Source organism: Petaurus breviceps, unplaced genomic scaffold, assembly GCF_028583685.1.
Source record: "Petaurus breviceps papuanus isolate PSGF00001 unplaced genomic scaffold, PetGlider_PUasm1.0 129, whole genome shotgun sequence".
Taxonomy (NCBI): Eukaryota; Metazoa; Chordata; class Mammalia; order Diprotodontia; family Petauridae; genus Petaurus; species Petaurus breviceps.
This window is the reverse complement of record NW_027185665.1, coordinates 12,014,549-12,034,465: the sequence shown is the minus strand read 5'-3', so window position 1 is coordinate 12,034,465 and position 19,917 is coordinate 12,014,549. Positions and strand designations below refer to the sequence as shown.

General features: G+C 35.6%; 1 protein-coding gene across 1 annotated transcript in view; it reads left to right on the top strand.

Moving 5' to 3' along the window:
* LOC138173606 (netrin receptor DCC) overlaps positions 1–19,917 on the top strand; it is a 1,060,615-nt gene that overhangs the window by 598,608 nt on the left and 442,090 nt on the right. Inside the window, exon 9 of the mRNA XM_069103651.1 lies at positions 10,137–10,293. Coding sequence (XP_068959752.1) covers positions 10,137–10,293 — 157 coding nt within the window. The remainder of the gene's footprint in view (positions 1–10,136; positions 10,294–19,917) is intronic.

Here is a 19,917-nt window from a genome sequence, read left to right as displayed (position 1 = left end):
GAGAAAAAGTTATTGTAAAATATGACAAGAAGCTTGTTTGGTGATATATTTTCTGTTGTATTTGACTTTGAGAAAGGGAAAGTGAAAGAAAGAAAGAAAGAAAGAAAGAAAGAAAGAAAGAAAGAAAGAAAGAAAGAAAGAAAGAAAGAAAGAAAGAAAGAAAGAAAGAAAGGAAGGAAGGAAGGAAGGAAGGAAGGAAGGAAGGAAGGAAGGAAGGAAGGAAGGAAGAAAGAAAGAAAGAAAGAAAGAAAGAAAGAAAGAAAGAAAGAAAGAAAGAAAGAAAGAAAGAAAGAAAGAAAGAAAGAGAAAGAAAGAAAGAAAAAGAAAGAAGAGGGAGGGAGGGAGGAAGGAAGGGAGAAAGAATCTCTGGAAGCCAGACAAGTTATATATCCTGGGGTAAAGATTTGCAGGAACATGTTTCCCCCTTATGGAAATTTTAGAATTGGCATTCTTATGCAACTTGTTTCAATTAAACATGAGTCTATTAAAATAATCATCAATTATTTTTCATTTAGTACTAATATGACTATTAGGGGAAAAAAGAGGCCCAAATCATAATAAGGTCTTAGATAGTGAAATAAAATCATATAGGCTTTCTATTCCTTTGCTTTCTTTTGTTAGAAGAATAACAGCTTCCAATTCAGCTTAATATCCCAGAAAAAAAACAGTAACATTCAGTTCTTGAGGCTTCATTTACTAGGAAAGAGTTAGTGAATATTTACAGAAAACATGAATTTGTCCCCACTGACTTAAATACCTTTTTGTGCACTTTTCTAAGTTATTGTCATGAGAACATCCCACCATGAAAAAGATTCTTGCAGAAATGCTCCATGCCTGACTTTCTCCATACAAATCAGCTTGGTGGAATAAAATAGGATGAATTATAGGGTATTTATGTTAAACGTAGAGAATTTTATATCTTGAGGAAATACACAAGTGTTGCATATATTTGTGAGCCCATCGTTTTGTGACTAATATATATGTAAAATGTATGTTCAATGTAGTGTGTACATTAAAGTGACAGCGCAATGAATTGTTATGGAAAGTACTAGAAGAAAGTATCTTATCCTAGAATTGTGCGTATATATAGATGCTAATTCCTATGCCATGATGACCTTAATTCTTTTCTTTGGGATTTGAGGGGTACAATTAAGCAGTAAGAAAACTGACTCTGTGCATCTTTCTTATACATTCCTTCACAATCTTCTGATAGATACTAATTGAGTAATATTACAAAAGTCACCCAACCTGTCTTTGTTTCTTCCCCTGACAAAATGTAAAGGACATTTTGTACTGTATTAACTCTTCTACAGGTAAAAACTATGATTTTAGGACTCCCACATTCTCTATAAATCCTTTCCCAATCACTCTAGTCCCTATCGATCCTGTTGTCTTTTTAATTACTATAGTTCATGTATTCTAATATGATTTGTCTCCTAAAAGCAGTGCTATAAAGATTGGTCATATTCCTGGGGTGGTATAAATATAAAATCAATCTAACCTTTAATTGTTCCATAGTACTGAGTATCAAAACACTATAAGCAGGTCAAATTAAATAAGCATTTCCCTCTCACAAACATTTACTTAAATTCACAGTGTAAATGAAGAGAGCTTTCTCCCTCTCCCTTCCCCACTGCATGTCTTCTCCCGCTAAATAAATGTTTTGCCAATGTACTTAAATATCCTACCTGTAGCTTCTGTTTACTTTTTCCCCTCTCTGTCATATACAGTGGTCACAGTTCTTTTTATTCTCCTCATATTGCCTGAAAACTTATACCACTGGTATTAAATCCAATGACACAAGTCCTTAGACTAGCAGCATCAGTCCCTCCCATGTCTTATTACTGTAAAGAAGTACCTGAGCCCCTAGAAGTCCCTACAGTCTTCCATATAACCGACGTTCCACTTCCCAAATCAATAATCTTGGTGCACTTCTTTAACCATGCTCTTTCTCCCACTCTGATTGGACCTGGTCCGGAAGGCGAGGAAAGAGAATGCCCAGTGCAAAGGATTAAAAAAAAGAGCTTCTTGATGCTGTTATTATGGCAAGGGATTTGCTTTCGTGACATATCTAGTTGTTAAAAAAAGTTTTTAAAATTAAGAACTCTCAAAGCTATGGCTCTGTCATAATATGGGTTAGAAAAGGATTTATGTACTATGTTTTGGATTTCTAATCATCTTCGAAAATATTATTCCTAAAGTAAAGTGTACTCCATTTCTTCATGACTTACAAAACAAACTTTTGGAAGCTGACTGTAGCAGCAAGCACCCCAAGCGTCCTCAGGGTTTGCAGCTACCACAGGTTCTTGGATCTGCTTTGTTAAAGGAAATCAACTCAAAATGGGTTAACAAGCTTACTTTAATCAGTCAGACATATATCGTTTACCTTGTTCAGGAGAAAAGGTCAGCACCCCGAACCTCAAAGCATACAGGCAGAATTATCAAGACAGAAACATCAAGTAGACAGATTTCCAAACTGTCCAACCATTACATCCACACCCAGTCAACATCTGGGTTTCCACATTCTGGGTTTTTCAAAGCCGGGGGACTCTCAACAACGGCTTCCCAGAATTCAGATCAAATCACAGAACACTTCTCAAAGTGAGCCCCAAAACAAAGCTACACATCAGGGCTTATATAGCCTTCTCCTGGCTCAGAGAATGTAACAACCTTATTGACCCACTGGCCAATCAAAAAGTATCTACTGAAAAACAAGCCTCCCTCCCCAGGCTTCTGGTGCCCTTTAGCCTAGGGGCAGGGAAGATCTTTAAAATTTACATTCGCATTACACTGACCAATTCATAAACTCTTCTGTATGTCTTGTATTGATCACGCACACAAAAAAACATACACATACACACTACTCACACTACTCTTTGGCATCTTACTTGACATATGTATGTATGCACATTATGTAATATGTGTACATATTAGCACATACCTACATAAAATATACACTTATATGCATATATACAGGCACCTGTAGCATCATGCATATGCATACACATATATGCAATATGCATTTTTAATATGTAACTATATTGTGTATCTGTGTGTATATATATGTATAGTTTGTATGTTTGGATTTATGTATGTGTATATGCCAAAGACAAGACCTGAAGCCAGGTTTTCCTGACTTATAGGCCAGTTCTCTGTCCACTACATGACACTACAACTCTGGTGTTAATCTGGGCAAGTCACAATGTTCTATGAAGTGTTCTAAAACTATAAATTGCAGAGAAGCTGCTGATCTCTATATATGTATGTATGGATATATATCCACACACACATATGTGTACATTTATATCTATATCTACACATGTATATATCTATGTGTGCATTTATATACATCCACCAATACATACACACATATTTGTGCATCTATACATTTATACATGTATATCACACAACTTTCAGATTTGGAAGAAACCTCAGTAATCATGGTGTCCAACCTGAGCATTGCTGAGCAAAGGTCTAGACATGCAATGTGAGTTCATAAAATATTTGCTGATGAATTGAATTAAAATGCTATATGCCTATTTATTTTTAAATTTAGGAACAAAAGTTGAAGATGGACAACATGGATTACATTAGCTCCCATCACTTTCCTTTTTTTTTTTTTTTTTTTTAGCAATCGGGGTTAAGTAACTTGCTCAAGGTTACCCAGCCAGTTATTTCTGGGTGTGGTGCTGAGTATCTGAGCCCGGATTTGATCCAGGTCATCCCAACACTGGAGCCGGTGCTCTTACTCGCTGAGCCACCTGGCCGCCCCTAACTTTTCTTAATTAAAAGTGAAAGGCAGTTAACTTTCTGATATTTCAAATAGCTCAAATTTATCCATTGTTGACAAGTTCATAATACATTTATTTGAAGCAAAGATTCCTTGACTACTGAAAGTGGTATGTGGTTTCAGGGAAATATTAATCCTGGCCTTTTTCAACTTTTTAAAATCAAGCTATTTCCAAAAAATATGACTCTAACAGCTATGTTATGTCTGTTAAACCTCTCCAGTGAATTTTAGTAGCTTTAAAGTGAGCTGCCTTTTATCTTCAACAAAGTCTACTCTAACAGCTTACTTGTGGACAATAAACTGCTTTATTTTGATGTTGAAGGGAAGAGGGAAAGGAACATGTCTGTAGTATATTCTTGAAAAATTTAAATACTCCTATCATTCTCACTAATGATATTTTTCATGTTCTTCTCATCTTTAAACGAACAAGGAGACACAGCTAATGAAAATAGTCTTTCATAGTAGTATGCATATTGATTTAGTTAGCAACCTAGGGAATGAGGATTTGAAGGGGGACAGGGAAATAAGCTCAGTGGTTGATCTAATGTTTAATGCAAATTAAATATTTTTTTGAATTTTTATGAACATATCATATCAGCCTTCATTCCTTGCTTAGGTAGCAGAGGCCATGCACTATTAATGAGCTTAGAGTAAATTAACATCCATAAACATTGCATGGTTTAAAAAACATTTGGGGAAAAAGCTTTCATAATGTTTCTTAAATAACCTAACCAAATACTTTTTTTTATACTTATTATTGAGGTATTTAAGGTGCTTTTTAAGGTTTTAAAGATTTGTTTTGCACTAAATCATAGATCAACTTCTCTTTCTGGACTGCTGTAATGGAACAATATAGCTAAGAAAATATATGTTACAGAGGTAAGAGATAGAGTCTCTTCTTCATGACAACAGATAAAGAAATTGTAACCATGGTAACTGTAATGGGCCTGTGAGATTAAGCCTAAACTGGAGATTAGGCTCCAGGGGCAAAGAAAGAAGATAGTGATTGGGTCCTTATTGAAAACTTCTTCTAAAAGAAGGTGTTTGTTTTGGGGGCAGGGGAAGCCTGGAGGGTTAATAAGCACACAATTGATCCTCATATACAAAATGAAAAGGGCCATGTGTTCTTAAGAAAACAGTCCCTTTTCTTTTATGAAAAAGGTACTTTCTTTTCCAAAATAAGTAAATCATCTCTGATTAGTTCTCTGCTGAGTTTTAGTGGTGCTCAGTGCAGATGAGCTGAAAATGATAGAAAAGAAACCAAGAACACCAACCACCACAGCAGCAAACAAGTGGGACTTGCTTGTCCGCTCATTCAGAGCAGGCCTTTGATGTAGCTAAATGAGAGGTTTAATTCAGTCCCAAACATATCAAGTTCCTACTGTTTGGAAACACCTTGTACTAGGAGTTGTGAATACAAGCACAATGATAAAAAAAGAACAGCAACAAAGACACCATATTCCTTGTCCTTCACATGCTTACATTCTACTAGAGATGGGAACTCTTGATAGAAAACTCAATTCAATACCCCTGAACCATTACATATTATTTTTAAAGGTCGGAATAACCCTAAGTAGGTTACCCAAATCCTATACTTATTAGTGCTTTTTAATATTATTTCAAATAAATGTCAAGTATTTTATCAATTTTTTTCCTTTAACTTGTTAATTTATTTAGATGATGTATATTTTAAATAAACTATTACATATATATGTATATCTATATACATAGATACACATACATGTGTGCACACACGTGTGTGTGCATCTCTAGACTTCATTACTTAATGGTCCAGAATTGGTACACTTTAATATTTAGAAGCCTCAAACTTAAAAAAAATGTTATGGCTAGATTTTACCATATGGTACATAGGGACATTTATGGATGAAGTGTGATATCATAGCCCACATCTAGTCAATATTATAAATAGCCAGCTAAAAGGAGATGGTAGATTATAACACCCAACTTCAGAACTGGCTTTCCATGTCATTGAGTAAGTTGAAGTACTGCTAAAAGATGCCCCAGAGTAAAATATTCTCCTCCAAAGGTGTGCTGAAATTACCACCGTTCGTGATTGATGTGAAGGCATAGGATATCTAGGAATTCACTTTTCAGATGAACAATAAATTAATGCACTAGCAATTTAGCACAAAATAATTTTTCATAGTTTCCTAATATGACTATTTCACAAGGACACTTCCAAAAGAGATAGAGAATAGAAGGGGAGAAAAACAAATTTGAAATGGGTATATTTGGGACAGATAAGAGTGATTTTTGTTTGTTTCATTTTAATGAATGAAGAATAACTTAAGTGTTATATGTATGTATATATGTGTGTGTATGTATGTATGTATGACTGAATATGATGAGGTTATTGAACTAATTAAATAAAACAAGGTATAACCAATAAGCTTGTAACCTATAATATTTACTGAGTATATACAAAGCAGATATTAAAATCTTGGGGTTATGCATGATAAAGGAAGTGAATAATAATAATAAACCTCTATTTTTATAATAATATAATAAGAATAAATTTCCTAGTGTTTTATATTTTAGATGTGATGAGTTTGAGATTCTAATGTGTAGAGAGGTACAAAAAGCAGCTGACATTTGGTATTAGAATTCAGAATTCACATTAGGACTCTGTGTGTGTGCATGGGTATAAATAATCTGAATTTTTAAAAAAATGAAACCATGGGATAGTGTATAGAGAAAGAAATAATGGAAACCAGGGCAGTTTGGGAGAGATAATTCATATTTAGCAGCCAGGAACTGGTTAATGGCCCAGTAATAAGACTTGGAAGAGACAATCATACAGATATAGGAACAATCAGGAGAAAACAGTGTCATAGAGGCCAAGGGAGAAATATATCTAGGAACATGTCATCTGCTAAAAGGTCAAGTAAATTGTAGATTAAGAAAAGGCCATTGATTGAATTTAGCAGTTTGATCACTGGAAACCTCCAGAGAGCAGGAGTGATTCCCAAAAAGCAATATTAGCATTTTTATAGTTGTGATTTTTAAACCCTAATAGATGAATACTTACTAAACCCCCCAGTAGCCTCTGAAGGAGAAAGAGAATGCTCAAGGAAAAGTCAGAAGACCCAAAGCCAAAATGTCAGTATAATTGGTGGCAAATGGGAAGTAGATATAAATGTTTTGGTGACTGTAGTTGTCCATGTCATAGGAACAAGGCAGGGGTAAGGAAACTCTTTTAATGCATAGGCCTTTAGTGCATGTGGTGGGCATAGGCGGAGATATAGGCAACATTAGGGAGCTAGGAGAAACTGTAGACAGATGGAGATCTGCAAAAATAAGGGAAGAATTCTGAAGAAAAAAATAACTAAGATCATAATTTTCACATTTCAGTTCAACTTATATTAAAATTTGTCCCATTAGGTTCTATCTCTAATTCTGGATTTAAAGTCGGGGCGGGGGGGGGAGGAAGACTCCTCACAATCACCTTTTTTTATAATTTAATTATAGACAGCATGAATCTAATGATGACATTCTTAGACATTCTATTTCTGTGCTTAAAATTTAAAGTTTAAGCAAGTAAGTTTAAACAAGTAGTTGAAAGTGCCACTTTCATTTACAGATAGCTCAATAGAAAGGCAGTGTTGCATTGTGGTAAAACTCTCAACTATGCATTGCAAGATTCTAATTCTAGATCCAAGTTTATGACTAATTATATGTGAGACCTTGAGCCATTTAACCCCTTAGACTAAAGTGTCACTTTTTTTTTTTTAATCTATGGAGTGAGGGAGTTGGAATAGATAATACCTAAAGCTTCTTCTCAGTTAAAATTTCTGTGATTCTGAGAAGCTAGGTTGTGCCCATTGAATGAATTGGAAGATTAGAAAAGGGTCTCGGAAAATTTATGGATGATAAAGTTTCAAATAATTTTAGAGTTGGAAGTGACTTCAAAAGTATTTAGACCAACTCCTTCTTGAAGAATATTTTGGATCCACAATATATGTAATAATTTCCATTTTCTCACAAGGAAACAGGGAATTTGCCAGATGCTTCAATCTATATACATCACTATATCATTGTCATTTACCTGACTTTCTAGTTTAGTGACCTTATCAAATGAAATAAAATAAAATAAAACCCGCATACTTAGTCAGGTATGATTTGCTCTTAATGAATCCATGCTGGCTTACTGATCACCACTTTCTTTTCTAAATGATCACTTCCAAATGTTCTAAAAATGTAAATTAAGCTTACTGGTCAGTAGTAGGAAAGATAAGAACTGTAATTTTTTTTTAAGCTTGTGATGATTAAATAAGCTTTCTAAACCTTTAAAATATATTCCCCAGGGGTGGCTAGGTGGCGCAATGAATAGAGCACCAGCCCTGGAGTCAGGAGGACCTGAGTTCAAATCTGGCCTCAGACATTGACAAAATAACTAGATGTGTGATTTGGGCAAGTCACTTAACCCCAACGGCTCTCCAAAAAGCAAAAAAAAAAAAAAATGAAATAAATATTAAATATATTCCCTGCATTTGAATTAAATAATATAATTCATGCCTTGAGTTTATATTAGTTTTTAAGTTTTTAAAAGTGGTTTGCAAGCATCATTTTACTTGATATTATAATCTTGAGAACATCTTTTTTCTTTTTTCTTAAACATGAAATATATCATTATAATTTATCAACGACTTCATTTTGCTAAGGGATATATTCTGTGTTAGTTTTAAAGTATTGAAAATTGCTTGCTTCTAGATCTTTTCTTGGAGATCATTTGATTTTGTGATTAGGCATAGCCTTACTTATGGAAGTTGTGGTCCTTGTCATCTAGTCTAAACCTGTAAGATCTTTGCAAAATTTCTAATCTTGATGAATAGAGCACCGGCCCTGGAGTCAGGAGGACCTGAGTTCAAATCAGGCATTAGACACTTAACACAAAAATTAGCCATGTGACCTTGGACAAGTCATTTAACCCCAATAGCCTTCCCCAAAAAATTCTAATCTTGAATAAGATATAGCTTTTCAGAAATATATCTTGAATATTTCCAAGCAAATAAAGGTTTTATAGATATGTGCACATATTGTTCTACTGAGGGTGAAGTTGAAGGATACTATACAAAATGGGGAGAAGGTTGCCTTTTGGGAGGCATTGAACACAGCAGGTCTTTCTTAAATTCCATTTTGAATTAGTGTATCATGCAAGAAAATATTTCTAGGAAACTAAGTGACCTAAGGTCTGTCATTTATTCACTTTTGATTTCAGTTTATTCTTCTGTACATTAATAATGTTAATAAGGTTGACTCTCCCTCTGGGATTGTCCTGAGGAACATATGAGAAAACATTAGTAAAACACTGTATACATAGGTCTTACTTAATGTAAGAAGATCTCTCTGTTCCTCAGACCTCCCCTTCCTACCATGGGGTTCTGCAAGTCCCTGCCCTGTCCATGGTTCTGCTACCCAGCAACTTCAGTGCCTAGAGCTGAGGAATCCTGGTATGATGCTACCACTGATGACCCTGCCACCCCCAGATCCTCTACAGAGAGCTGGAGTGAAAGACCTAACTACTAGAGGGGTCCTGCCTGCCCAGGAGTTAAATTTGCATAATGCAAATTTACATAATACTAAAACTTTCTGTTATCTGAAAGAAGCTCCTTGGTGCAGTGGATAGAGTTAGACTTTGACAAAGGAAGACCTGAGTTCAAATGTCACGTTAGACTTTTTTTTTTTCCCAGCTCTACAAACCTATAGATATCTCTGAGTCTGACTAGGTCACAGTTTTGTGTGTGGAGGATACGAGAATAATAATAGCACTTACCAGAGGATTGTTCTTGGAATCACATGTGATGATTTATATGAAGACAACATACATACAAACTATCCTCGTTAGTAGTAGTAGTAACATTGTATAAGTATGTATAAAGAAGCTAGCCTCTGATGTCACTTCTAGCTAAATCAACAACTCTCCAAAGATATCATGTTTGTAGAAGAGGGATGCTCACATTTAGTTATTCACAAACTAAACAAATATTCAGTGACTTGGGGCTTCTTTGGGGCTTGATCCAGCCATTTTGATGTATGGCGGCCAGTTTAGTATTATTGATGCTCATGAAGGGCACAAAACTAAGAGACCTAAGATTGCTGTTGCCCTCGGTGACTGATAGTTTCTTAATTAGACTGTAAATACATTTGTGACAATGTTTTATCATTAGCACTCTGTTCTTTCTCCCATCCATTTTTATTCATGTTTATGTCTTGTGTCTTTGGCCCTGCATTGTCTCATTAGCTCCAACTACTGCCGTAGTTCCCATCCTTACACATGTCTTTGTTCCATCAGCCCCTCTGACTGACTCCTCTCCTTCCCCTTTAGCTATCCCAAGTTCCAGTGTCCTCCCCTCTGCTCCCCGAGATGTGGTCCCTGTCTTGGTTTCCAGTCGCTTTGTTCGTCTCAGCTGGCGTCCACCTGCAGATGCAAGAGGGAATGTTCAGACTTTCTCCGTCTTCTTTTCCAGAGAAGGCGACAACAGGTAGGTTCCATCAATTACATTAGCTCAACACTGCTCCCTTAATAGCTCTCTTTTGATGGATGCAAGAACAAAAGACCACACTTTGCATGATCTAGTTTTGACCCCTTGACCAAGAACAAATCATTTAGCCTGATTGTATTGCTGTTCTGTTCCCTCTCAGATGAAGTTATTGTGAGAATCAAATAAATATTTGTGCAAAAGTTTTGAAAAATTATATGTATGTATGCATGTGTAAACATGGTATATACATATGTATATTAAGAGTGTGTATATACTCGTGCATGAATACACACATGTGTAATTACTTTTATAGACACATACCCGCCTGGTGTCAGGTTTGGATCCTGTTTTCTTCGAAAATAAAGAGAGGAAAACAGGCTTCTGATTAGCAGAGCATGCCTCTTCCTCTTCTATCACATCACTGGTTTTACATTTCTGTTTCCTGATATAAAACTAAAGCAAGGTTCAGGAAATGCTATTTACAATTTATGAAAGGCAGCCTACCATCAACAATTATCTTAAGATAATTACCGTCACTAGTAACCTTGACATTTAAGGAATTGGAAGAATCCTGGTTTAATGGAAAGAGGATTTCAGTTAGGAACACCTGGGTTCAGGCCTTACCTCTGCCATATATTGGCTGTGTAAACCTGGCCAAGACATTAATTTTGGGTTCTTCAAGCAATTCTCTAAGACTATAAATCGGCAAAAAGGTGCTGATCTGCATTAGCAGACTTTTACTAAATAGATAACATCCCAGGGTAAGATCCCTTCTTCCCACCTAACAGTTCTTTCTAATCTCACCTTTCTATTTTCACACAAATAGAGAATACCTAAAGGAAGAAGTGATACCAAAACAATTTATATTTGCCTTTGAAATGTGTTTTTATACTTTTGGCTCTAGGGTATCCAGTTTTCTAGGAATTTATTTCAAACTAAATAATGAAGCCATACTGTGAAGATATGATTTAATAGGGGGCAGTAAAACTGTTGAATTTCTCCAGCTTCACCTCCAGCCTATGGTAGAGATTCTTTCTGACAAATCTTATACTGTTTTTCACTGCTACTTATTTAACTCAATTCAATGAGTATTTGTCAAGAGCCTTCGGTGTACAAAGCCCAGTGATAGGTGCTGAGGATATAAAGAAAAAAGATAGGAAATAACTCCTCTCTTTAAAGAGCTTACATTCTGTGGGAGGGGGAAAGGTGGGGGCTACTACACAGTACACAAAGGGCTTCATTTACAGGGACCATAACATTCTGCACAATGGAAACAAGATTTGCCAAACATAGTCCTTATGTTAAAAAGTCCAGTGCCTCCCCTGAGAATCGAGTAGTAGCTTTAATGAATGCTTTAGGAGTTGTAGGCTTTACCTTTGATTCATGTGTTTCCAATCTTTATTTATGCAACCACTCCCAGTGTATTCATTATGATTTGGACTCCTCTGACTTAGGGGCTTATGAGTTACTCTAGCTTTTTCTTTAATAACGGAGTCAAGCATTCAGATGCTGTAAAGTTTACAAATCAAAAAAGATTGTGACCTGATGGAAAATTTGCCTACTTTTGTCAGAGTACAGAAAAGGAAAGGATTATTTCTTTAAAGAAGGAGGGAGAGAGAGAACAGAGATGAAAATTATCCTGAAGGGACCTGACTGTTCACAGGGTCAAGCCAACACTAATTCAGTGCTATCATCACTCACTCCTAAGGAGTTAGTTAGGATGACACAGGTATTCTTGTGTCTATTGAAGGGCTGATAGCCCAGCTATGGGGAGAAGTTGAAGCTTCTGAGCTGAACACTGGCTATTTGTAAGCATTTTACCTTCCTATGGACTTAACCCACAGAGACGAAAAAAAGGACAATTATGAGTTGAGGTTCCTGGGGGTAGACTTTTAGCATGAAACACTGCAATATAACAATAATGCAGAATTCATAACCTAGCACCTGAAAGTACTTTTGTTTCTGCCTAAGAACATTCCAGTAAGGATGCCTCTATATCTAGGTGCCCATTTTCCTTTGCTAAGGCCTAAGTACTGTGAAAAGAAAAGAAGCCCTCTAAATAACAGAAGCCTAGAGATACATGAAAGTCATGGATTTTTGTCTAGCAAACAATAGGCATTTTGATAGAAGGGAAAGAATGCCAAACCTGGACTTTGGAAAACTAAGTTCTAGTCTTGGATCATCCACAATTTAGCTAGATGATGTTAGAATAGCTACTTTCAACTTCAATTGCCCTATTTCTAAAGTGAGGCGGTAAAAAAATATATAGCTCTAGAATGGTGGAAAGGACTTGGGCTCTAGAGTCAGATGAGCTGATTTTGAATCTTGGCTTTGCTACTTACTAACAGTGACTTTGAGAAACTCAATCACCTCTCTGAACACTTGTTTTCCTCATCTGACTTACACATGAGAGTGTTAGCATCAATGATCTACAAGGGCTTTTGTAACTCGAAACTTAGATGGCATCATGAAAAATTACTTTCTGTAACTGGGTAATGAGTATATGATGGGGTTCATGGTGTTGTCTAAAAGGCAAAAAAGAAATGGTAAGAAATATACCAGGATCATGGTAGCATTAGTTAAAGTCTAAATGAATATAGCATTACTCCTCTTCACATAGACCCAAATTGAAGCTTACAGTACTATAACTAATAGTTTCCAGGAATTACATGGGTCTCTGTTCATGCTATGCTTTCCAGGACTTAAAAAACATACTATGCTTTCCAGGACTTAAAAAACATACTATGCTTTCCAGGAACTTAAAATGGAGAGATACAAAAGACCATCTTATGCAAACTTCTGATTTTTAGAGCTTATGAAATAGAGATCTAAAGAGTAAATAAATTAGAATAGACTTCAGAGTTCCTCCTCTGTGAATACTTTTTAACCTATACTAAGTTTCTCCCACTCATCTGAAATCATGACTCTCATCTAAACCATTAATTTCATCATTAATCATCTGTTACATGATTGCTTTTTAAATAATTAGGTGCTTTGTTATTCAGCTTTCATTCTCCTGTACCGTAATCATCCATGATTATATTTGTTTTGTATGCAACCCTTACTTGCTTAAGAAGATAGCCTTTGCAAATTACTATGATCAAAAACATTTATCACCTAATACCTAGTTTTCTGGTTATGAATCTCTTTGAACTTAAGTAAGTTAACAGACATATATCCTTTCACCAAACTCATATTCAAAACCTTACTACCATGGAAAACTTGCATCCACACAGCCTTTAAGAATCTGGGATCACCTCTGCATCACAATGAAGCATTACAATAGGATTATGGTAGAGTAGTTAAATATATACATACATGCATATGTATGTATGTGATACATGCATGCATATATAAGTGGTATACCTCATCTCTTCCTCCTATACTGTGTAAGAATAGCCATGATTCAGAGTTCATAGTTGAAAAATGAATTAAGAAAATCTGTATTCTTATTCAAGGTTCTCCTTTGTTATTTGGCTCCTATATCTAGAAATTCAGCTAGATTGTAATCCCACTAAAGGAGTAAACTAAGTTTTATGCAGTGTCCCAAGAAACTAAGACTTTTGGGACATCTTGTATTTGTATGTGCCACATAACTTTGTTATAGTAAAAAATTCGTGTAAATATAGAATCACAGAGTTAGAAGGAACCTCAGAAACCATTTAGTACACTATATATCTGATGAATGATATTTTCTACAATATCCTCCATAAGTGATCATCCAATGTCCATGGAAAAACGTCAGAGAAAGGATAACCCATTAACTCCTGAAGCATTCTGCCTCATTTCTGTACATCTCTTAAATATTAAGGATATTGCCCTTTCTTTCATTAAGCACATATCTGTTTTTCTTAAACTTCTTTTTCTCATTTCTGCTAATTCTTCCCTCCCTAGCCAGGAAGAACCACTTTTATTCTTTGTCCATAGAGTAACCTTCTAACTACTTGAAGAGAAATCTATTTCTTCTTCTTCTCCTCTCTCTCTCTCTCTCTCTCTCTCTCTCTCTCTCTCTCTCTCTCTCGATATAGCACAGGATCCTTCAAGTGGATATTAAGTCATATCAAGTCTTCTAGTCACACATTTCAGGATATTATTCACATGCTAAAGTATGGCACCTGTGAAAACAATATTTTAGATATTGTCTAACCAGGATAGAATTCAGTAGGACTAGAACCTTCCATTAATGTGGCTAATAGATTATCTTTTGACTACCATGAAACACTGTTAGCTCATATTGAATTTGCAGGCACCAAATATTTCCAGATCTTCTACCTTTACTATCTTGCAGTAATGAAATTCATTTTAAATGCAAGTGTCGAACTTTACATTTATCTCTATTATGCTTCACCTTAATGGATTTGTCACATTGTTCTAGCGTATTTATATAGTTTTGCATCCTGACCATCATCCAGTATGTTAGGTGTTTAGATGTATCTGTCTGCTAGTTCTGTGTTATCTACAAAGTTTATAAGCATGTCATCTATTCCTTTATCAACATTACTGAGAAAAATGTGAAACAATACAAAACCAAAGACAAATCCACTAGAGAACTCCCTCCATCAGTCAATTAATGATCATTTTTGGGAGTCTAGTGAGATATTTCTTATCTTTATTTTAAATTTCCATTGCCTAGTTTAGCGGCTTATGATAACTCTCCCTATCTTAAAAGTATATTATAAATGCTTTGTTTAAATATCAATTCTTGCATAGAGCCTAAGTTCTTTGAAAGCAATAACCTAATTTTTCATTTTGTCTTTGAATATAAAGTACCCAACACAGTGTCTTGCACAAAGCATATATCTAATAAATATTTGTAGAAATTAATTGCATACAGTCAGGGTGGCTGGTGGCACAGTGAATAGAGCACTGGCCCTGAAATCAGGAGGACCTGAGTTTAAATCCCGCCTCAGACAGTTAACACTTAACTATCCGTGTGACCTTGGGCAAGTCACTTAACCCCAATTGTCCTCCAAAAAGAAAAAAAAGAGAAATTAATTGCATACAGTAGGCCTTTAATAGATGTTTATTATTGATTTCAACCAGTCCTGAATTGACTTTACCTTCATTTAGTCCACAGGTATCAAACATGTGCCTAGCAACAAGCCCCAGTCCTTCCAGAATTAGATTGAACTGAAATTCAGAAATGTTTAACAGCATAAATAAAAATACAAATATAGATACAAAACATAAATATAAATACAATAGAAAATTCTAAAATGTGATTTTCTAAATCAGTATGCAGCTTCAGGAATTCTTGTGTGTGGGTAATTAGGTTAGTTGCCATGTCTTGTTCTTGATAAAGCTAAGCTTTTTTTTCCTAGTTATGCACAAACTATGTATTTAATAAAATCCATTTTAGTATTTTGTTAGGAATTAAAGTTCCCTGGTTTATAGTTAGTAGAGTTCTTTTTAAACTTTTTGAAATTAGACGTATGTCTTTTTGCAGTACAATGCTTTCCTCAGCTTAGATAATCTTTCAAAGATGACTATCATATGTACCATTTCTTTCAGTATCCTGAGATGTATCTAATCTGAACCTGGTAATATGTACTTATGGAAGTCAATTTGATTCTCCCTTACTAATCTCCATATTTATCTTAGGCTAATCATAGGTGCTTTTTTTTCAGTTTGAAGGATGCTTTTCCTTGGAAGAGGGAAAAATTTGCGTTGAGCAGTTTCACATTTCATTAATAATATTCCATCCATCCAAAGTGATGATCTTATCACTTCTTTGGTCCTCCTTTCCCCAATATAACTTAGCCCCTCCTTTGTAGTATTCAATGTAGCAGGTGATACTAAATAGATGGTTTTCTCTCTCCTCTCCCTTCACTTTGCTCTCCCTTTCTTCTCCCTCCTTTTCTTTTTCTCTACCTACCCCTCTCTCAGTCTCTCATCAATCGATTCAGAATATCACTATTCATTCCTAAAGACAAAAATATTAGTTAGTCACAGCTTAGTTTTCATCTTTTAGCACTGAACCAGTTTTGACCTCACTACTTCTAGAATGTGTAATATTTTACCTGATGTAATCTGAGGGACTAATCTATGGAAGGACTTGGAAGTAAAAATCTTCTCCATCAATTCCTGAAATACTAACAACTCATTTTCATTAGTCCTTTCTCTTTTTTTGCAATGTTAATGGATCTAATCACATATTACATCCCTGTAAGTTAATGTGAAAGAATTTTCCCCCCTGTGGTAGTATTGGCAGAGGGGATAAAGCCCAGGGTATGGGTTTAGGAAGGACAAGAGAAAAGAAGAGGCTGTCTTCATTACCATTTTGCAGAACTCTCAGTCTCTGTCTTTGTCTCTCTTCCTGTATGTGTGTGTGTGTGTGTGTGTGTGTGTGTGTTCAGATATCAAGTATTGTTTTCTGTTATGACACACATGGCATTTTAAAAGAGCAGGGAGCACCGTTTTGGTTATTTTCATTTCATATTCCTTTGACCGGTATCATAAGTTACATCACCATGGTGATGATATATTACTACAAACAACATCAACCTTCAGTTTATTTTATAAAGAAAATAAGTTAAAAAGATAATAAATTTGTTGAGAAATCATGATGGCTTTATATACTCCCTAACTTTTGATGGGAACCATTATGTCGCTAAGCCTTTAGTTACAATGTTTTAGCATATTTGTAGAGCTCTGTGTCCAATATCAGCAACTGCAACCAAAAGAAACCTTGTGCATTTAACCTTCACCTCAGATAAGCCCCAAATACGTTAGACAATTTACTAAAGCTCTATGAGTTTGAGAATAGCAATAATACTGTTTGATGGTTAATGATGTCAGTAATGCAAGTGTTACCATTTTTTATTAAGCCTGCCAGAGTGCTTTCATTTCTTAGGTCAGGGAGGAAAATTAGCTCTTCATCCTAAAAAGCCAAAAGCATTTACTCAGTGAAGGTTATTGTTTCACAGATAACAATCTATATGTTTGTGTTTTTTATTTTGTTGTTATTGTTTGTTTTGTCTATTAACTCAAAATCATAGACCTAGAAGAGATGTTGAAGGTTATCAGGTGAAATGTTGTACAAATCTGGAATAGAGTTCAGATGAATGACACACAGCACTGGGAAAGGGCAGAATGGTTCATTGATACATTGATATAATATTAATATTGATATAATATTAAAGGGGATGGACAGATGGACAGTGATCTAATCAGGATAGGATGGCATTTTACCTACCTCAGCCTCTTCTTCTCCCTGGGCAGCATGTGGATTGGTGACCCTGACTTTCAGTGAGCCAGTAGAAGGCCCACAGTCACTAAGGCCTTGGATTTACATAAGTTTTTCAGACAAAGGGCCAACCAGGGCTATTGATGTTTAGCTGGTGGAGTGATGAAGTGGTATGAAAGAACAAGACCAATCATGAAGAGAATTCTTAAAGATGAACCAAATTAGCCTATCCTTGTTGGGCCAAAGGACTTGGAACACAGAACTACTCAGGATGAGGGAGATGAATTTATAATTGTGAGACATCAGGAAGGGAGAGTTTCAACTGCAGATTTTAGCTAGAACTGGCTGTGATTTAAATCTTAAGTGTAGAAATGTTTTATAATAGGAACCAAGGCTGAGAGACAGGGAAGAAAGATTCCTCTGCAATTCACAAAGTGATGAAAATGGGAGTGGTTTGGACAAGCAAGGTCATAGAAGTAATTAGTGGGACAAGGTGGCTACAACCCTAGTCTCAATACTCTCTCAAGATTCTGTCATGAGTCTTATTTTCCTATAACTAAGGTCCTGTATAGGTGTGCATGATCATAAGAATGGGGAAGGTGAAGTGAAGGACTGAACCATCATCCTTTGCAGCTTCTCCCTGTGTAGATGGTTGGAATGATTGCATGTCTTAGGTCCACATAATTCGTTAAAGTCAGCATCGCTTGACTCTTGGTGTCTTCTGTGTCTAAATATGTCATTACAAAAAGCATTCCCCAGGGAACATAGGCTTTCCTTCATGTAATGCAGGAAAAAACACAGATTCTCCTCCCAATTTCTTAAAACTATTCAGGTAGTCATATTACACAGGACAACTCTGAAACAAATCAAGCCTAACTTGGTTATTACTTTTGCTTTTAACAGTATACTCACATATCCTACAATAAGTATTAGGTTAAGAGATCCTAGGAGGTGAGATGAGGGAAGGGAAGACAAATAAGTTATCCTGTGAAGACTCAATATTCAAGCGATGGTCCACAATTATCAGCGATACTCCCAGCCTATTAAAAGCCTCAGCAAACTCCTTCGACGCTGGTGATTGAGTGTGTTTCAGCCCTTGGATATTTTGGGGATATGATATGAAGCAGTTTTTAATGAGGAAAATAGAGAGGGAAAAGATTGAATATATGAGGAACCAGTGTTGAACAATACTGAGTGGATATTGGAGAAGTTGGGATGGATTAGCTCACAATCTCAGAGCTAATTTCATCATCAGGGTATACAAGGTGTGGTTGTAGGCCTTGTGGGTGTCACTGGAAGGAGAATCCTTGAAGTTGATTCCATTCTAACTGTACAGAAAGTGGATTATGGGAAATTTCAGGCACTCCCTGCCGGTGCTGCTGTTTCTGTGTCCCAATGTCAATCCTAAAAGAATGAGATTAACATTTTGGAAGCAACCTGTGAGATGCAAGCCATGATCACAGATTTAGAACTGAAAAGTTCTTCAGGGGTAATCTAGATTTAGTCACTCCTTTTATATATGAGAAGATTAAAGTCCAAGGAAGTTAAGTGGGAATCTTGAAAATATGAAATATGTGATTGAACCAATTCTCAGACCCTAAAAGTCTTTCTATGTGAGGAAGAGAATTTGGGTGTGAAAAAAGAAAAGAGAGAAAACAGAAAAAGAGGAGAGCTGAGGACTCATTTTGAGATAAGCCAGTAGAGCCTGACTCTGGATAAGAGTTTTATTAATGGTAATTTGGAAATTGTATGTGTGTGTGTGTGTGTGTGTGTGTGTGTGTGTGTGTGTGTGTTGGTGGCGTGGGCTATAGAGAATAGAGAACTGATTTAGAGTCAGTTGATATAGGCCAATCATATTTCATTTTAGAATATTCATTTCCTTATCTGTAAAATGAGTTATCCAACCATTTCACAGAGTTGTTTTGAAGAAACTGTTTTGCCAACATTAGAGAACGACTTAAATATTTACCCTATTGTTTTCACATCTTTATCATTTAAAGATTATGCAATTGTTTATTATTATCTGGAGTGAGTACAGTGTGGCAAGAGGTCTGGAATCTACACCTCACTTTGTCCGTTAACTTACTTTGTGGCCCTGGCCTAATTACTTTATCATGCTAATCTTCAATTTCCTCATCTGGAAACATGGAGATAATAATACTTGCCCCAAATTATATTGAAGAAAATATTTTATGCCATGTGATATGTGGGAACTTTTATTATTGTTATTACGTAACAAGGTTATCAGCTATAGCAAATGAGATATCTTTTTATGTTTATGTATTATATTACATATAATATATAACATATATATTTGTGTGTGAGTGTGTGTGTGTTTGTGTCTGTCCAAGACATTTAAAGCACATTAAAAACATAGTTCCATTAGGCTGGAATCAATTACCATATTTTATATAATTATGACTTTAAAATAGCACAGA